We start from the raw sequence: 14,546 nt of genomic DNA, 5'->3' as shown, positions 1-14,546 counted from the left end.
ATCAAATAACCTAGAAATTAAGGGTATTATTTTGTATCATATCTTCCTCTTTTCATCTTTAAGCCAATACTGTCCCAATATTTGTGTTTACCTAAAATGCAGTCTTCACAAGGTTTTTTTTTAAATGCTAAGAAACATAGTATTCTGTGCTAATATACATTTTGTTTTCCATTTTCATCACTTTGAGCGATTGAGTGTACGCCAATAATAATAATAAATCAGTACATTAGACACTGTATCAGTTTACATTAAGGTCTAGCTAATCCAGTTTGGTATTATGTCAATGACTGAACTTACAGTAACTGATGTTAATTGATGTGAATCATTTTTCTGCAACATTAGCAAACTGGTCTAGAAGGCTGTAATATTTCTGTACATACTGTATAGTACAATATGACCTTTGTTTAACAGCGTTTGTACTGATCAGTAGCATAAAATTGGGCTTTCGTACACTTGTCATTAGTGGCTTTCTGCACTTGACTGGTGTTTTTGTCAGTGAGCAGCTTACCATGACAATAGTACCTGTGATGAGTTTTTTCTTTCATTATAGCATAAAAACTACACCAGAACATATAACAGAACATATCACAACCCCCCCCCCCCCCCCCCCCACATCATGACTTTATAACAAACTGACTGTCATACATTTCATGGGCCAAGTATTTTTCTGTAGATGTTATGTCCTATTATTGAGATCATGCAAGTGTATTAGAGTAAATTGCAATATATTTTGGTACAGCTCACTCACATTTTAGATCACTTCATCACTTGCATAAGGAGTAATAACATGCTGAAACAATGACATACCACTCCCTGTGATAGGCAAATCACATGACTGATCTACTGTGTAAGTATTTTTATGGTAAATATCCAAGTTATGTTTAAGTCTTGTACTAAGCCGTGTATTTATATATACATTTCTGTTGCTTTATGAAAGCAGTACCATAATTTCTATTCAATGCAGAAAGCTCACTCCTGATATCTACAGATGCACATGCTGGAATTATGGACAGTAGATGAAGGGCTGAACAAAATGTGGGCCTCATTGTGCTAAACATTTCCCACATTAAGGAATTCACTGACATTTATTGCACTAATTTTCATACTAAGGAAATTCTCTTTCTACATGTTTTAGACAAATTTTACAGAATTTGAGTATTCATAAATTCCTGTTTACAGAAAGTTGGGATTTTGTGAACCTGTTTTATACAGTAAAAAGGAAAAAAGTGTTTATCTAAACTAGAAACAAGAGGCCCATTCTGTGACATTTTGCATCTGCATATTCAATCAAGTGTATCAGGCCCATTTATATGTCCTATATGCAGCGGTCTCCTAGCAACAGCACTGTATTTAGAACTTGCTGTAATCGACAGAATAGGTCAAGTGAGTCTTCACAAAGGAAAGATAATGTGACTGGAGCGCACTTGTCTAATCTGACTGTAATATGTTGAATGTATTAATAGACACACCATCACAAGGGAAAACTTAAATCAATTAGATCTCTCTGAACCTGTTTTGTTTTACACCCCCACATCAGCTGTGAACTCTGCTTCAGTCCATAGCCTGTCTAAGGCTTGTTGATTTATTTATTTATTTTTCATTCTAGGATATCATAAAGGCTAGGGAAAGGTTTTTCCCATAGCATACATGTATCATTAGTGCCAGAATGGCTTGCTTCAACACACCTGTTAAACCTTTTACAAGTACTACATGCTTCTATATGTGCCAAACTGTTTCCACTTTCCATCTTCATGCAAGGCTTATGGGAAGAGACAGAATGAAAAACAATGTTTTATCACTTGCATGTCTTTTCCCCCGGTCACTGTAAAGATCCTGTAAAGACAATTACACCTTTACAATATTAAGCATGCAATATACAATATTAATAGCGTGCTCTAATATCCAATGTTTCTTTTCCAATATATCCAATAAATTAATTTTCTACAGTGAATAAATGGTTTTTTTTATTGTTATTTGTTGCTCCATAACATCATGTCAGAACACAATCCAAACAACACAATATTCAGATCTGCATCTCAGGATACTACATTTTGAGATTGCCAAGAACAGGCTGATAATGGACTTAATCAATCTATATTCAGTGCTCAATAAACAGCCAATATTCAGCAGAATTCCCCCACCCCCAATTTTATGCCAGCAAAACTTTGTCCACAATATACACCAACATTACATTACATTACATTCACTTGGTAATTAGTAAGATGTCAAAACAGTCACTGTAGCACAAGTAGAAATTAATGGTGACGAGTCATCATTTGGCCTGTGGACCAACTGGTTTTGTGCTGGGCGGCCGGTTGGTGAACGGATGCCACTGGCCTTGGATACTCGGGTTGTCTGTGTGGAAAGGCTTTCGGATGCGAATGATGTCCAGGCCAGACTGGTTGGCCATTTTAGTAACCAGTTCTGCAATCTGTTGTGATGTTTTATTGGTGACGAGCTCTGTCTTCACATTACCATTGACTGTGTGGACAAAATGGAAGAGGTAATTTAGCCTTCTACACATTACTAGTAATTTTCCCAAAATTATAGCACATTGATGCCAGTTATATAAAACTTCAATTAAGGGTTTATTTAATAAGTCTACTTACGATATTCAGCAACTATTTTGGGAATTCTGCATGACTCGGGAGAGACGTAAACGACAGTTCCTGGATTCCTTTTGGCAAAATCAACCACACCATCCTCAATGAACTCCCTGTCAGAAAAAACATGAACATTTTGTGCATTCTCTGCAAAAACCACAAAGGCTGTAACTGCTCTCAGTACTTACACTTTATTAGGCAAACCTACCTTGTATTTACACTCACTGGCCATTTTATCAATTAAATCTACAACTTTGTAGGTATATCATTTGTTACTATAGTCTATCTATTGCTAAAGGCAATTTATCAGCCCATCTCTGCCTCCTCCATCAGCAGTAAGGAACCCCATAGAAGAACCACTGGCCAGATATTATTCGGGTACAGAATCACTCTCAGCACAGAAGTTACACTGGCATAGTATCTGCATTGTAATGAGTCTTACAAGAAAAGTGTATCAGATGCAGGAGCAAAGGTTACTAATCACTGCATATGCTTATTAACTTTATTAAGCACAGCAATCTTGTTGGTGCACCTTGTAGATGTGTAAAATGTACTTCACCCCCTCCCCCATCATGCATGTCTTTGGACTGGGGGAGGAAACCCCCACAGCACAGGGAGAACACAGGGCAGCAGTGGGAATCGAACCCCCAACTCTGGAGGTGTGAGGCCATCGTGCGCCCTCCACCATTAATAAATTGAATAATCAGCATATTTGAATGGTCACTTGAATTTAATGGGTTTAACCTAATATTCAATTACAACTGTGTTCGGTCAATGTAAAGGAATTAAATAAAATTCTCTATGGCTCTAATAAAGTCAAAATAGTATTGTACATATTTAAATAATCAGTCTAATGTTTGAATGGTTTCATTTTCATAAAATAAATCTGTACTTAGGGAGTCTGGTGATTTTTTTAAAATAAAGAGTCATTTCTGCAAAAGGTTGAACCCTTGGTCTAGCTCTTCATCAGTGTCGCTATCTGACCACATCACCACTGTTGGCTAGATATTTTCGGTTGGTTTGTTATTGATATTTACAATACAGAGATAACATCACTCTACTCATATTTATTCACCTACCTGACCCCTAAGGAACTCTGCCCGTTTTTAGAGAAAATAAGAGACACGCGTTTCAGCTGACACACGTATCGACCAACTGCGTTCTGCAGAACGCTTTGTAAAAAACGACTAGGAGTGCCTCGAGCAGTCATGACCACTTCCGGAGTCTACTAAAGATATTGAGCATTCAAAGAACGAGACGAAAACTGTTCATTTGCAAGGAACTAATATAATTTTGAGCTATTCAGGAAAACTCGCTTTAAGGACACCGTCAACAAACGTATGCGGACTACCGGGGCACCGGTTCGACGGTTTTTGTGACCCGGGTAGAAACAGCACAAGATCCAATCGTGTGTTTCTAAAATGTGTTTTTAATTAGTTAATTGTTATGTGTGTATATAAAATAACACTATACATATATAGATATTCGTGTGGGAGAAATAATATATTCCTATTAAATACAACGATAGTGATTTAAAGTTTCATAAAAGGAATCCTAACGCTAGGCGCCGTGTTTCACACGGACTTATTTTGGAATGTGAACAACAAGGTCGTACGGAGGCGTCACTTTTTGTCCACCCGTATTCCAACAAAATCCCGCCTTCTGCGCTAGGATTGGCTGGTATTTCATTTTCAGAATTAATTCCCCCAATGAACCGTAGGGAGCATGGCCCACTAGCCAATCCGAACATTGGAGATTGGGTTTGTGTGAAAGTGGTTGGGAAACGTATAAGGTTCTGGCACGCGTGTCTGCAGAGTGTTTGGCGCGCGCCATGCAGTGCAATATGTTAGTGTTTCCAGTCATTCCAGTATTTAGAAGTCTGAAGTTCGCCTGAAGCGGTTTAATGCTGTTTAATATGAATGTGTTGTCTTTTCTGATGTATTTTTTTTATAATCTGCGACTTTCAGTAAACGTGGAGAGACTTATTAGCCAGCTAAATGGCGGAACAGCAACAGTTACCGTTAGATGTTTATCAGCGCTGAATTATCCTTGTGTTGTTTATCATGCTAAAAAGCACTTCCTCCATTATTTCTATTGCAGATCTGCTATCGTGAAGTAACAGTAAATGTGGACGAGGGATTTCCTGAGGAGGTCAGCCTGCCTCTTCTTACAAGGGCTGCCTTATGGACTTCATCGTCAGGTCCTAAGATACATCAACTGTATTCAGGTGCACAGCTCTCTGCTGCAGTATCCTGGCTGGAGATCTTCTTGGTTTCACCTCTATGGAGAATCCAAACCTCCAGCGGTCTTTTCGATTAATCCCTGCAGAACATTAAAAAGAGATGCAAAGTCTTCGATAGACGTTCCTGTCCACCCCATCACAGTGACAGACATCAAGCAGTATATGCGCTCCAAGGGAATTTCCTTTCACGATGGTTATAGCTGCTTACATGCTAGCAGTATTTTTGTCGAGCCAAAATCACAAGTCCCGGAAAAAGCTGGGAAAGACAGCTATACAATGTTCATTGACAAAATGACGGGGCAGTTTCTCTGTAAAGAGACTCTAGTAGAAGGAAACTGGGAAGACCTGCAGGACTGTCTGGAGGTGATGCAGAAAGAGGGACATACCTCAATCAGCCCAGATGTTTTGTTGAGCTACTCTGAGACTGTGGAGGAACAGGGGCAGAGGGAGATGGAACTGAAGGAGGTGCACAGGATTTGGAGCAGTGCTGTGATGTTCTCAGATCTACACGAAGAGGAATTGCAGCTCATCAAAACAATGTTCCAGATCACTAAGCTCAACACCACAACTCTGAAGAGGTTTGAGGTGAGATTTTTTAAGCCAACTAAAAGTCTTGTGTTTCCCTGGTTTAGTGGGCGAGACTTTAGCCTCCGAGGCATAAAACTGCTGTCTGCTGCCACCAAAGATGATGGCCAAGTGGTGTATACAGAAGCTAGTATTCCTAAATTATCCAATTACTACAACCTTTTTGGCCTTCCATTAGTAGGACGGAAGGAAACGGAGATGGTACTCACGGGAAGTGAGATTGACAGTATGGCGGTGAGTCAGGCCACTGGCCTGCCTGCTTTGGCCTTGCCACGGGGGGTCAGTTGTCTGCCCCCGGTACTTCTTCCTTACCTAGAGCAGTTCAGGAAGGTCACACTGTGGCTGGGTGGGGACATGCGTGCTTGGGAGGCTTCAAAAATCTTCTCAAAGAAACTAGGATTGAAGCGCTGTTCTCTTGTGCGCCCGGGAGAGTTTCAGCCATGTCCTAATGAGGCGCTGGTGCAAGGCAGGAACCTTGCGCGTATTGTAAAGGCCTCCATCCCTGCTGCCCACAAATCTATAGTGTCCTTTAAGCAGCTCAGGGATGACGTGTTTGGAGAGCTAACCAACGTAGAGCAGGTGGCAGGAATAAAGTGGGCCCGCTTTCCTGAGCTCAATCGAATCCTAAAAGGCCATCGGAAGGGGGAGCTAACAGTATTCACAGGTACGGTATCAAATTATTTACAATTGTAATTGATATACAACAATATGCTGTATAATTAACATGATTTAAAAAAAATATATATATTTGCAGGTCCCACTGGCAGTGGGAAGACCACCTTCATCAGTGAGTATGCTCTTGACCTGTGTATGCAGGGAGTGAACACACTGTGGGGCAGCTTTGAGATCAAGAACGTACGTTTGGCCAAAATCATCCTGACCCAGTTCGCTATGCAGAGACTGGAGGAAAACTTGGAGCAGTACGACTACTGGGCTGACAAGTTCGAGGAGCTTCCACTCTACTTTATGACCTTCCATGGACAACAGAATGTTAAGTAAGTCAATATTTTATGCAATTCAAAGGATCAAAAAAAGTTTTCTAGAACATTAAACAACTGGCATGGTCACTAGAGCATTGCATGCGATGTCTAAAATAGAGCTGCACTAGTTTAGAAATGTGACGTGAATTTGACCTGAATTCTGACATTTCACTTCTAATCTAATTCTGTCTATAGGACCGTGCTTGACACCATGCAGCATGCTGTTTACCTCTATGACATCAGTCACGTGATCATCGACAACCTGCAGTTTATGATGGGGCAGGAGAACCTGTCTGTGGACAAGTGAGACAAATCAGTGAATCTCTAAGCATGTATTCTGTTTGATAAAATGCATTATAAATTGTTTTTCATTTTGGTTGGCATTATTAAAGCCCTGACCTGTGCTTTAAGACAGATTGTGATAGTGGTGTAATTTGTTCCTTTACCAGGTTTGCAGTACAGGACAGCATTATTGGAACTTTTAGAAAATTTGCAACAAACAGTAGCTGTCATGTGAGCCTGATCATCCATCCTAGAAAAGAAGAAGATGACAAAGAACTTCAGACAGCATCCATTTTTGGCACAGCTAAGGTTAGTACATCAGTATTCCCTTATACTACAGGGCATTAGTATTAGTGCTATACCATATTTCTATGTTTAATGCATTACTTAATTTTTTGGCAGATATTACATCCACAATCATTATATCAGCTACAACTACAATATACAGTGTCCTCCACCAATATTGGCACCCTTGGTAAATATGAGCAAAGAAGACTGTGAAAATTGTCTTTATTGTTTAACTTTTTGATCTTTTGTTTTAAAAAAAAAAAAAAAAATCACAAAAATACTCAGCTCTCATGGATATTAAACAATTGCAAACAAAACAGGTTTATTAAAAAAAAAAAATTGTTAAATTTAGGTGTGCAACAATTATTGGCACCCTTTTAGTCAATATTTTGTTTTACCTCCCATTGCCAAGATAACAGCTCTGAGTCTTCTCCTATAATGCCCGATGAGGTTGGAGAATACATGGTAAGGGATCGGAGACCATTCCTCCATACAGAATCTCTCCAGATCCTTCAAACGCTGGTGGACTCTCCTCTTCAGTTCACCCCACAGGTTTTCTATGGGTTTCAAGTCAGGGGACTGGGATGGCCATGATTTTGTGGTCAGTAAACCATTTTTGTGTAGATTTTGATGTATGTTTTGGTTCATTGTCCTGCTGGAACATCAAGCCATGGCCCATTTTAAGCTTTCTGGCAGAGGCTGTCAGGTTTTCATTTAATATCTGTTGATATTTGATAGAGTCCATGATGCCATGTATCCTAACAAAATGTCCATGTCCTCTGGCAGAAAAACAGCTCAATTACATTAAAGAGCCACCACCATATTTAACTGTGGGCATGAGGTAATTTTCCATATGGCTACCTCTCTGTGTGTGCCAAAACCATCTCTGGTGTTTATTGCTAAAAAAAAAAGCTCTATTTTGGTTTCATCTGACCATAGAACCCAATCCCATTTGAAGTTCCAGTAGTGTCTGGCAAACTGAAGACGCTTGAGTTTGTTTTTGGATGAGAGTGACGGCTTTTTTCTTGAAACCCTTCTAAACAACTTGTGGTGATGTAGGTGACTTTGGATTGTAGTTTTGGAGACTTTCTGACCCCAAGACGCAACTGAATTCTGCAATTCTCCAGCTGTGATCCTTGGAGATTTTTTGGCCACTTGAACCATCCTCTTCACAGTGTATTGAGACAATATAGACACACGTCCAATTCCAGGTGGATTCATAACCTTTCTGTTGACTGGAACTTCTTAATTATTGCCTTGATGGTGAAAATGTGCATTTTCAATGCTTGTGCTATTTTCTTATAGCCACTTCCCCTTTTGTGAAGCTCAACAACCTTTTGGTGCACATCACAGCTATGTTCCTTGGTCTTACCCAATGTTATGAAGGACTAAGGGAATTTTGCCTATGTGTTACCTCATATTTATACTCCTATGAAACCGGAAGTCATGGTTGAACAATTTCCTGTTCCTAAATCACCCAGGTGTACGAAATTTTTTTTTAAATATCAATGGGAATATACTTCAAATATATTTTTCTCATATGAATTCATAGGGGTGCCAATAATTGTGGCACACATATTTAACAAAGATATTTTTGGATAAACCTGCGTTGTGTTTGCAATTGTTTGATATCCATGAGAGCAGAGTATTTTTGTGATTTTTATTTTTTACATTTTTTTCAAGAAAAGATCAAAAGGTTAAACAATAAAGACCATTTTTCACAGCCTTCTTTGCTCATATTTACCAAGGGTGCCAATAGTAGTGGACGGCACTGTAGGTGGTATATCTTGCGGGTATATAATTAATGATGTTAGCCCATCCGTTGCTATGCACAATTTGTCAGACCCTTTAAACCTCATCAATAGAAAGGGACCTCATAAGACCTCTGCTGAACAGACATTGTTAAGGGAATGGATAATTCTCAGCACAGCAGTGACATTGACACAGCACAGATAAATTGTCCATAGCAACAGATGGACTGTGGGTACTAAACATATACCTACAAAAGTAACCTAAAGTTATTCCTGATACACAAGGTAGATGTACCACTGACTGTATGTACATATGTAAAATATTTGTACATCAATCAAGTATCACAGACGTGATACTTGTCAATACATAATTGTGTTTTACTTTTTCTATACACAGGCCAGTCAGGAGGCCGACAATGTGCTGATCCTTCAGGAGAAAAAGCTTGTTACCTGTCCCGGACGCAGATCTCTGCAGGTGGCCAAGAACCGCTTCGATGGGGATGTGGGGATTTTCCCTCTGGAGTTCAACAAGTCTTCACTTACTTTCTCAGCCCCAGTGAAGAGCAAGCAAAAACTGCGCAAGGTCAAAGGGGAGAAGACTGATAATTCAGAGACTGAAGTCAAGGAGAAAAATGAGAAAGTCTCAAAGTCTGCAAAAGAACCTAAAACCCCAAAGACACTGAAGGACCCATCAACCAGAAAGAATGAAATGAATGGAGAAGGAAGAAGCAATACTAAAGATGATGGTTGAATGTTCAGAAAAAGTGATGGTTGCAACACAACTGAGCTCAGACAAAAATGTCAGGTGTTACTACAGGACATCTGGTAAATGCTCACATTTTTTGCTATTAAATTAGTAAACAGTGAATTGTAATGGCGCAAGATGGAAATTTAGAAAGGAATTTGGATCTATTGAATCAGATAATAATCTGCCATTAATAGATTGATGTTCATCAGGAACTGGAAGCAGAAGGCTGTTGCCGATTTGATGTTGAAATATTAAAGCACACCAGGTTTTAAAAACAGTGTGTAACCCTGATTACTGAGGAGTATGTGCCTAAGGACAGAGGCCATGACTTTTTTGCATTCCTCTTGCAATATCCTCAGCATAAATGAACCTTTGCTGTTAAGGATAAACATTCAAGTCCATTATGATCTCAGTATCAGAGATATGAGTATTGACTGATGCCGGAGTTGATACTGACATCCTACATGAGACTTTGCAAGACACAGATGTGATGTTGACATGCATTAATATAAGCTGTGTCCAGAAAAGTACAATATAAAAATTGTCAGTGATTCAGGTTGAAAATCCGATCTGATACCTATCCAAATTTCAGACCTGTATCAGCCACAATACTTAACATTAAATCAAAACATTCACTAATTCACCTTTTTTTTGTTAAATGCATCCAATTATAGCTGCAAGTAAAATTGAAGCACGATGGTTTTATATGAAATGTAATAAGTGAAGTTTTGATATGTTATATATAGTTTATTTACTATAAAAAAAAAGTAATAAACTAATAAGAAGTATTTTTGTGTGTATGTTTTTCTTTTGAGCCAGTGTCCCTTTAAAACCAGCTCAATTATGTTAAAGCCACATAAAGAGAGTAATTCATTTGGAGCTTGAAACTAGGTGAGCATTTGTCTTTGAGTCTGGCAAGAAAATGTGAATACACAATGCTAAAGTTCAGGTCTAATAGTTGGATTGTTATTCTCTCCTCTGTGGCATATTTGTTCAACTTCTCCTACATCTTTTAAACTAAACCAAGATGAAAAAACCCCACGTGCAACGCAATTTAAGTATTAAGCAAAATGAAAGGAAAAGTACAGAAGTTCCTTAAAACAATCATTATCTATTAAGCAAAGCTTACATAGGTTTCAATTTCTTCCAAAATAATTTTTTCACTATCAGCTTTTTAAAAGATAAATAAATAAATAAATAATGAATTTCCTTCTGATCTTGTCGCTGTTTTTAATTCAGATGAAGTGAAACCACTCTTACCTACTGGTCCGAACCTAAAACGTAAACGGGAACTCGACTTTTTTGTTTGTTGATTATGGAACGTCACGTGATTTTTCTACACCAATCATTGAGATTCCGGAAGTAATGACTCCTTAGTAACGCAATTCGGTGCGCGTGATCGAATCCTCGTTCAAAGGATACTGTGAGAGTTTTTACGTGCGGTAGATGTGTTTTTGTTTTTAAACCTATGTTAATAGTAACCCTTGGCTTTCTCTAAATTGTTCACAAGTTCGTTTTTGGACCGGTTAAGTGACCACGTCATGACGGGAAGGAATGCAGTGGAGGATGTCAGGGCTTTAGTGGTGGAGGCGCGCCGTGCTTATCGCGATAACTTCGGCGAGGATCCTGGTGTGGTGGTCTGCGCTCCGGGACGCGTCAACTTAATCGGAGAGCACACCGACTATAATGAAGGATTTGTTTTGCCAATGGTGATTTCAAACTGTCAGCAATGTTATTTTACTACAATGCTAGATAAGGTGTACGACGTAAACCAGAAAAGTACAGAGGCCAATCAAAAGTAGTTGCATACCAGTATTTAAGTAACATTAATAAAACCTTTCGACAGCATGCATGTAACAACCGCCAATACGTGTTCTTCATACACTTGTATATTAAGTATAATTCATAAATTTAAAAAAAATAAAACTTTATTACTTTCTTGTTAGCTATAATAATGTCAGGAACGCCCATCTAATCTTAAATGGTTTTTCAAAATGATAACAGGCTTTGCATCTGGTAACGGTCATGGTGGGCAGCAGCACGTCTGGCCAGAGCTGTTCTGTTGTAACCATTGCAGAATCTGCAGATGAGCCAAGGAGAGTGGACTTTAATCTACCAACAGACAGTGCACCACTGACAGGAGGACAACCCATCTGGGCCAACTATGTTAAAGGCGTGGTGCAACACTACAGAGGTATTCTTACAGTTTCTTCAGAGCTTTGATAAACTTGAGATCAAATACAACATACATACAACAATGAATTATTGAGGCATAATTGACTGATTTTGCTGTAGGTGAGTTACCATCTCATCTTCAACACTTGCATTAAGTTTCTACATAATTTCATATTTTTAAACGTTTGTGACTAAGTCTAAACATGCAAGCATGCATTTCCTGACGGAAAGTCAAGCCCTCTATCCGAAGAAACAGATTGCAAAACTATAAAATGAAGAAGCTGATCATGTGATTTGGTGTGTGCACAGCTCAGCCCCTGCCTGCATTTAAAGCTGTAATAGCCAGTAGTGTGCCACTGGGGGGTGGACTGTCCAGCTCAGCTTCACTTGAAGTGGCGGTGTACACCTTCCTCCAGCAGCTGTGTCCGGGTAAGAAGAAATTACACGTGATTGATTTGAAATGAGTGGTTTTCTGGATGACCGCACACACCAGTCAGTAGCTTAAAGTTTCATTTAGTGACACCAGCTAAGTTTGAGGGCTTATGGTTAAATGTAATGCAGATGAGAGCTTAGTGGCTTGGAGATCGATTAATGCTAAAACAGTTGTCTTCTCCAACAGATGATGGGGATAATATAGCGAAGGCACTAGCATGCCAGAAGGCAGAGCATACTCATGCTGGAATGCCCTGTGGTATTATGGACCAGTTTATTTCAGTGCTAGGCAAAGAGGGCCATGCGTTGCTTATTGACTGCAGGTAGACTGTCCAGATGCTATTCTTTCTGTCAGTCAAAACCGCAAAATAGGCATTATTAAGTATATGTGGTAGCTGTTTGATCCCTGTGGCTTTTTGTATCATTTGTGATCCATCTCAGATCATTGGAGGCCACCGCTGTTCCCCTGTATGATCCTGATCTGGTCATCCTTATCACAAATTCCAATGTGAAGCATGCACTTACAGGAAGTGAGTATCCCAGCAGACGAAAACAATGTGAAGAGGCAGCAGCCATTATGGGCAAGCGCAGTCTGAGAGATGCCACGCTACACGATCTGTTGGGTAAGAATTATTGAGAATTTCAAAGAAGCATATATTTTCTCTACAAGCCTGTTTTCACTCGACTGTGTAGGACTGAAGTTTCAGATAAGTTATCCACCCATTTGTAGATGCCAAAGACCGTTTAGACAGTGTAACGTACAGACGAGTATGTCATGTGATTGAAGAGATTGAGCGTACGGCAAAGGCAGCTGAGGCTCTGAAACGAGGAGCTTATCAAGAGTTTGGAAAGCTAATGGTGGAGAGCCACAATTCCCTCAGGTAATGTATAGCATTACCATTACATTCAGAAAACTCCAAAACAGAGTAAATGAATTCAAATTAGAAATATGACCATTCTGTTTTAAGCAATGTAGACACTTGTCCTCTGATATTTAATAGTTTAATCAATTAAAAAAAATTATTTTCTACCATAATTATAACCAGCCACATTTCCATTTGGTAGGGAAAAAAGTTTAATGTTTTTTTTTTGTTGTTGTTTGTTTTTTTATTCACAGTTTGTAAATGTTGAGCAAAATGTATTTGAAGTACTGGCTAAACTGTCCAGTCTTCTACTTAACAGCATTGTTTGAATTAAAATAATCATGTCTCATGCCAGAGACCATTATGAGGTGAGCTGCCCAGAGCTGGATGTGCTGGTAGCTGCAGCAATGGAGGTTGATGGAGTCTTTGGGAGTCGGATGACAGGTGGAGGGTTTGGTGGATGTACAGTTTCACTGCTGCGGTCTGATGCTGCTGAGAGAACTATGAAGCATATAAAGGTATATGGCACTTTAGATTGCATTTACAGTACAACACTTGTTTTGTTTTTAAGTGACATCCTGTTTTTCTTTTCTTCAACAGGAGAGATATAATGGATGCCCAACTTTTTACATAACTACCCCATCAGACGGAGCTCGGGTCCTCAGTGTATAATCAATAATGAAATCAAATGGCATTTCAGCAGTTAAGCACACGTGGTTATGAATGAATTCTATCTAAATCTATGGCAAATATTCAAAATGGAAAATTCTGATTAATGTAACTATAAATGATTAATGTAAACTGTTGCCACAAAGTTGGAAGCACATAATTGTTTAGAATATTTTTATATGCTGTACCCCAGACCTGTTCTAGCATACTGCAGTGGAGATGATATAAAACATATAAATGAAACAGAAATAGTCTCTAAGTCAAAAAACACCACATGGAGAATCTCGCTCCTTGCTTGCAATGCTATTAATTCTTGCCTTCTCACTGACACCTATTTCCTCTTTTTTTGCCTCTGTTGTTTTTTCCCCTCTTGCCTGGCTCTCCTACATGTGTACTATTTCAACAGAAATATACTGGCCCAGCATCAATAGTTGGATTATACATATATTACAATATATTATACATATATACAACTATATTGTGCTGTGACCATTAGGAGGTATATAATGTTTTTATTTTATTTTATTTTATTTAGTTGCTTTTATATTTGAGAACCACTGCAGTAATCATATTATTAATATCACCTTTAATATTGTGTGCTAAATCATTGTATTATCACCTAAACTGATAATTGTTGTAGGTATGATGCAGTAAATTAACTAAAAAAATCTAATCAAGTCTCTGGTAAATGAACATCACCTTTTCAGTGCATTATATAATTCAAAATATAGGCTTTGACCACAGGTGGAGGCAGAAACACAAAGCAAATTGTGAACTGGTTGGCTGAGGATTGGGCTATAGGAAGAATCTTTTAAGCTATTGTACAAACAAATGATTTAATATTTGTGCTCAGCTCACTGGTTCCATTTCACCCAGTCTATTCTATGAAAGCTGAAGCAGATATTCCACAGAAAGATAAAGATGCATG

The 14,546-nt window shown here is 38.8% G+C and overlaps 3 protein-coding genes across 3 annotated transcripts; 2 read left to right on the top strand and 1 right to left on the bottom strand.

Moving 5' to 3' along the window:
* Positions 1 to 1,927: 1,927 nt before the first annotated feature.
* Positions 1,928 to 4,310, bottom strand: mrpl43 (mitochondrial ribosomal protein L43). The gene is made up of 3 exons (XM_053639073.1): positions 3,683 to 4,310; positions 2,610 to 2,716; positions 1,928 to 2,481 (listed from the first exon to the last, which is right to left on the bottom strand). Exons 1-3 carry the CDS (start codon positions 3,811 to 3,813, stop codon positions 2,273 to 2,275), a joined length of 447 nt encoding a protein of 148 aa, XP_053495048.1. The 5' UTR covers positions 3,814 to 4,310; the 3' UTR covers positions 1,928 to 2,272.
* Positions 4,311 to 4,728: 418 nt separating this feature from the next.
* On the top strand, positions 4,729 to 10,709 carry twnk (twinkle mtDNA helicase). The gene is made up of 5 exons (XM_053639071.1): positions 4,729 to 6,094; positions 6,185 to 6,425; positions 6,606 to 6,713; positions 6,860 to 7,001; positions 9,129 to 10,709. The coding sequence occupies exons 1-5, from the start codon at positions 4,729 to 4,731 to the stop codon at positions 9,480 to 9,482; spliced, it is 2,211 nt and encodes a 736-aa protein (XP_053495046.1). The 3' UTR covers positions 9,483 to 10,709.
* A 156-nt stretch (positions 10,710 to 10,865) lies between these two features.
* Positions 10,866 to 14,295, top strand: galk1 (galactokinase 1). Its single transcript, XM_053639072.1, has 8 exons — positions 10,866 to 11,188; positions 11,484 to 11,673; positions 11,964 to 12,083; positions 12,274 to 12,409; positions 12,528 to 12,709; positions 12,817 to 12,967; positions 13,305 to 13,467; positions 13,550 to 14,295. The coding sequence occupies exons 1-8, from the start codon at positions 11,021 to 11,023 to the stop codon at positions 13,619 to 13,621; spliced, it is 1,182 nt and encodes a 393-aa protein (XP_053495047.1). The 5' UTR covers positions 10,866 to 11,020; the 3' UTR covers positions 13,622 to 14,295.
* The last annotated feature ends 251 nt before the right edge of the window (positions 14,296 to 14,546 follow it).

This window comes from Ictalurus furcatus, chromosome 13 (genome assembly GCF_023375685.1).
Source record: "Ictalurus furcatus strain D&B chromosome 13, Billie_1.0, whole genome shotgun sequence".
NCBI classification, from domain to species: Eukaryota; Metazoa; Chordata; class Actinopteri; order Siluriformes; family Ictaluridae; genus Ictalurus; species Ictalurus furcatus.
The sequence above is the reverse complement of the archived record's forward strand: the minus strand, read 5'-3'. Positions and strand labels throughout refer to the sequence as shown.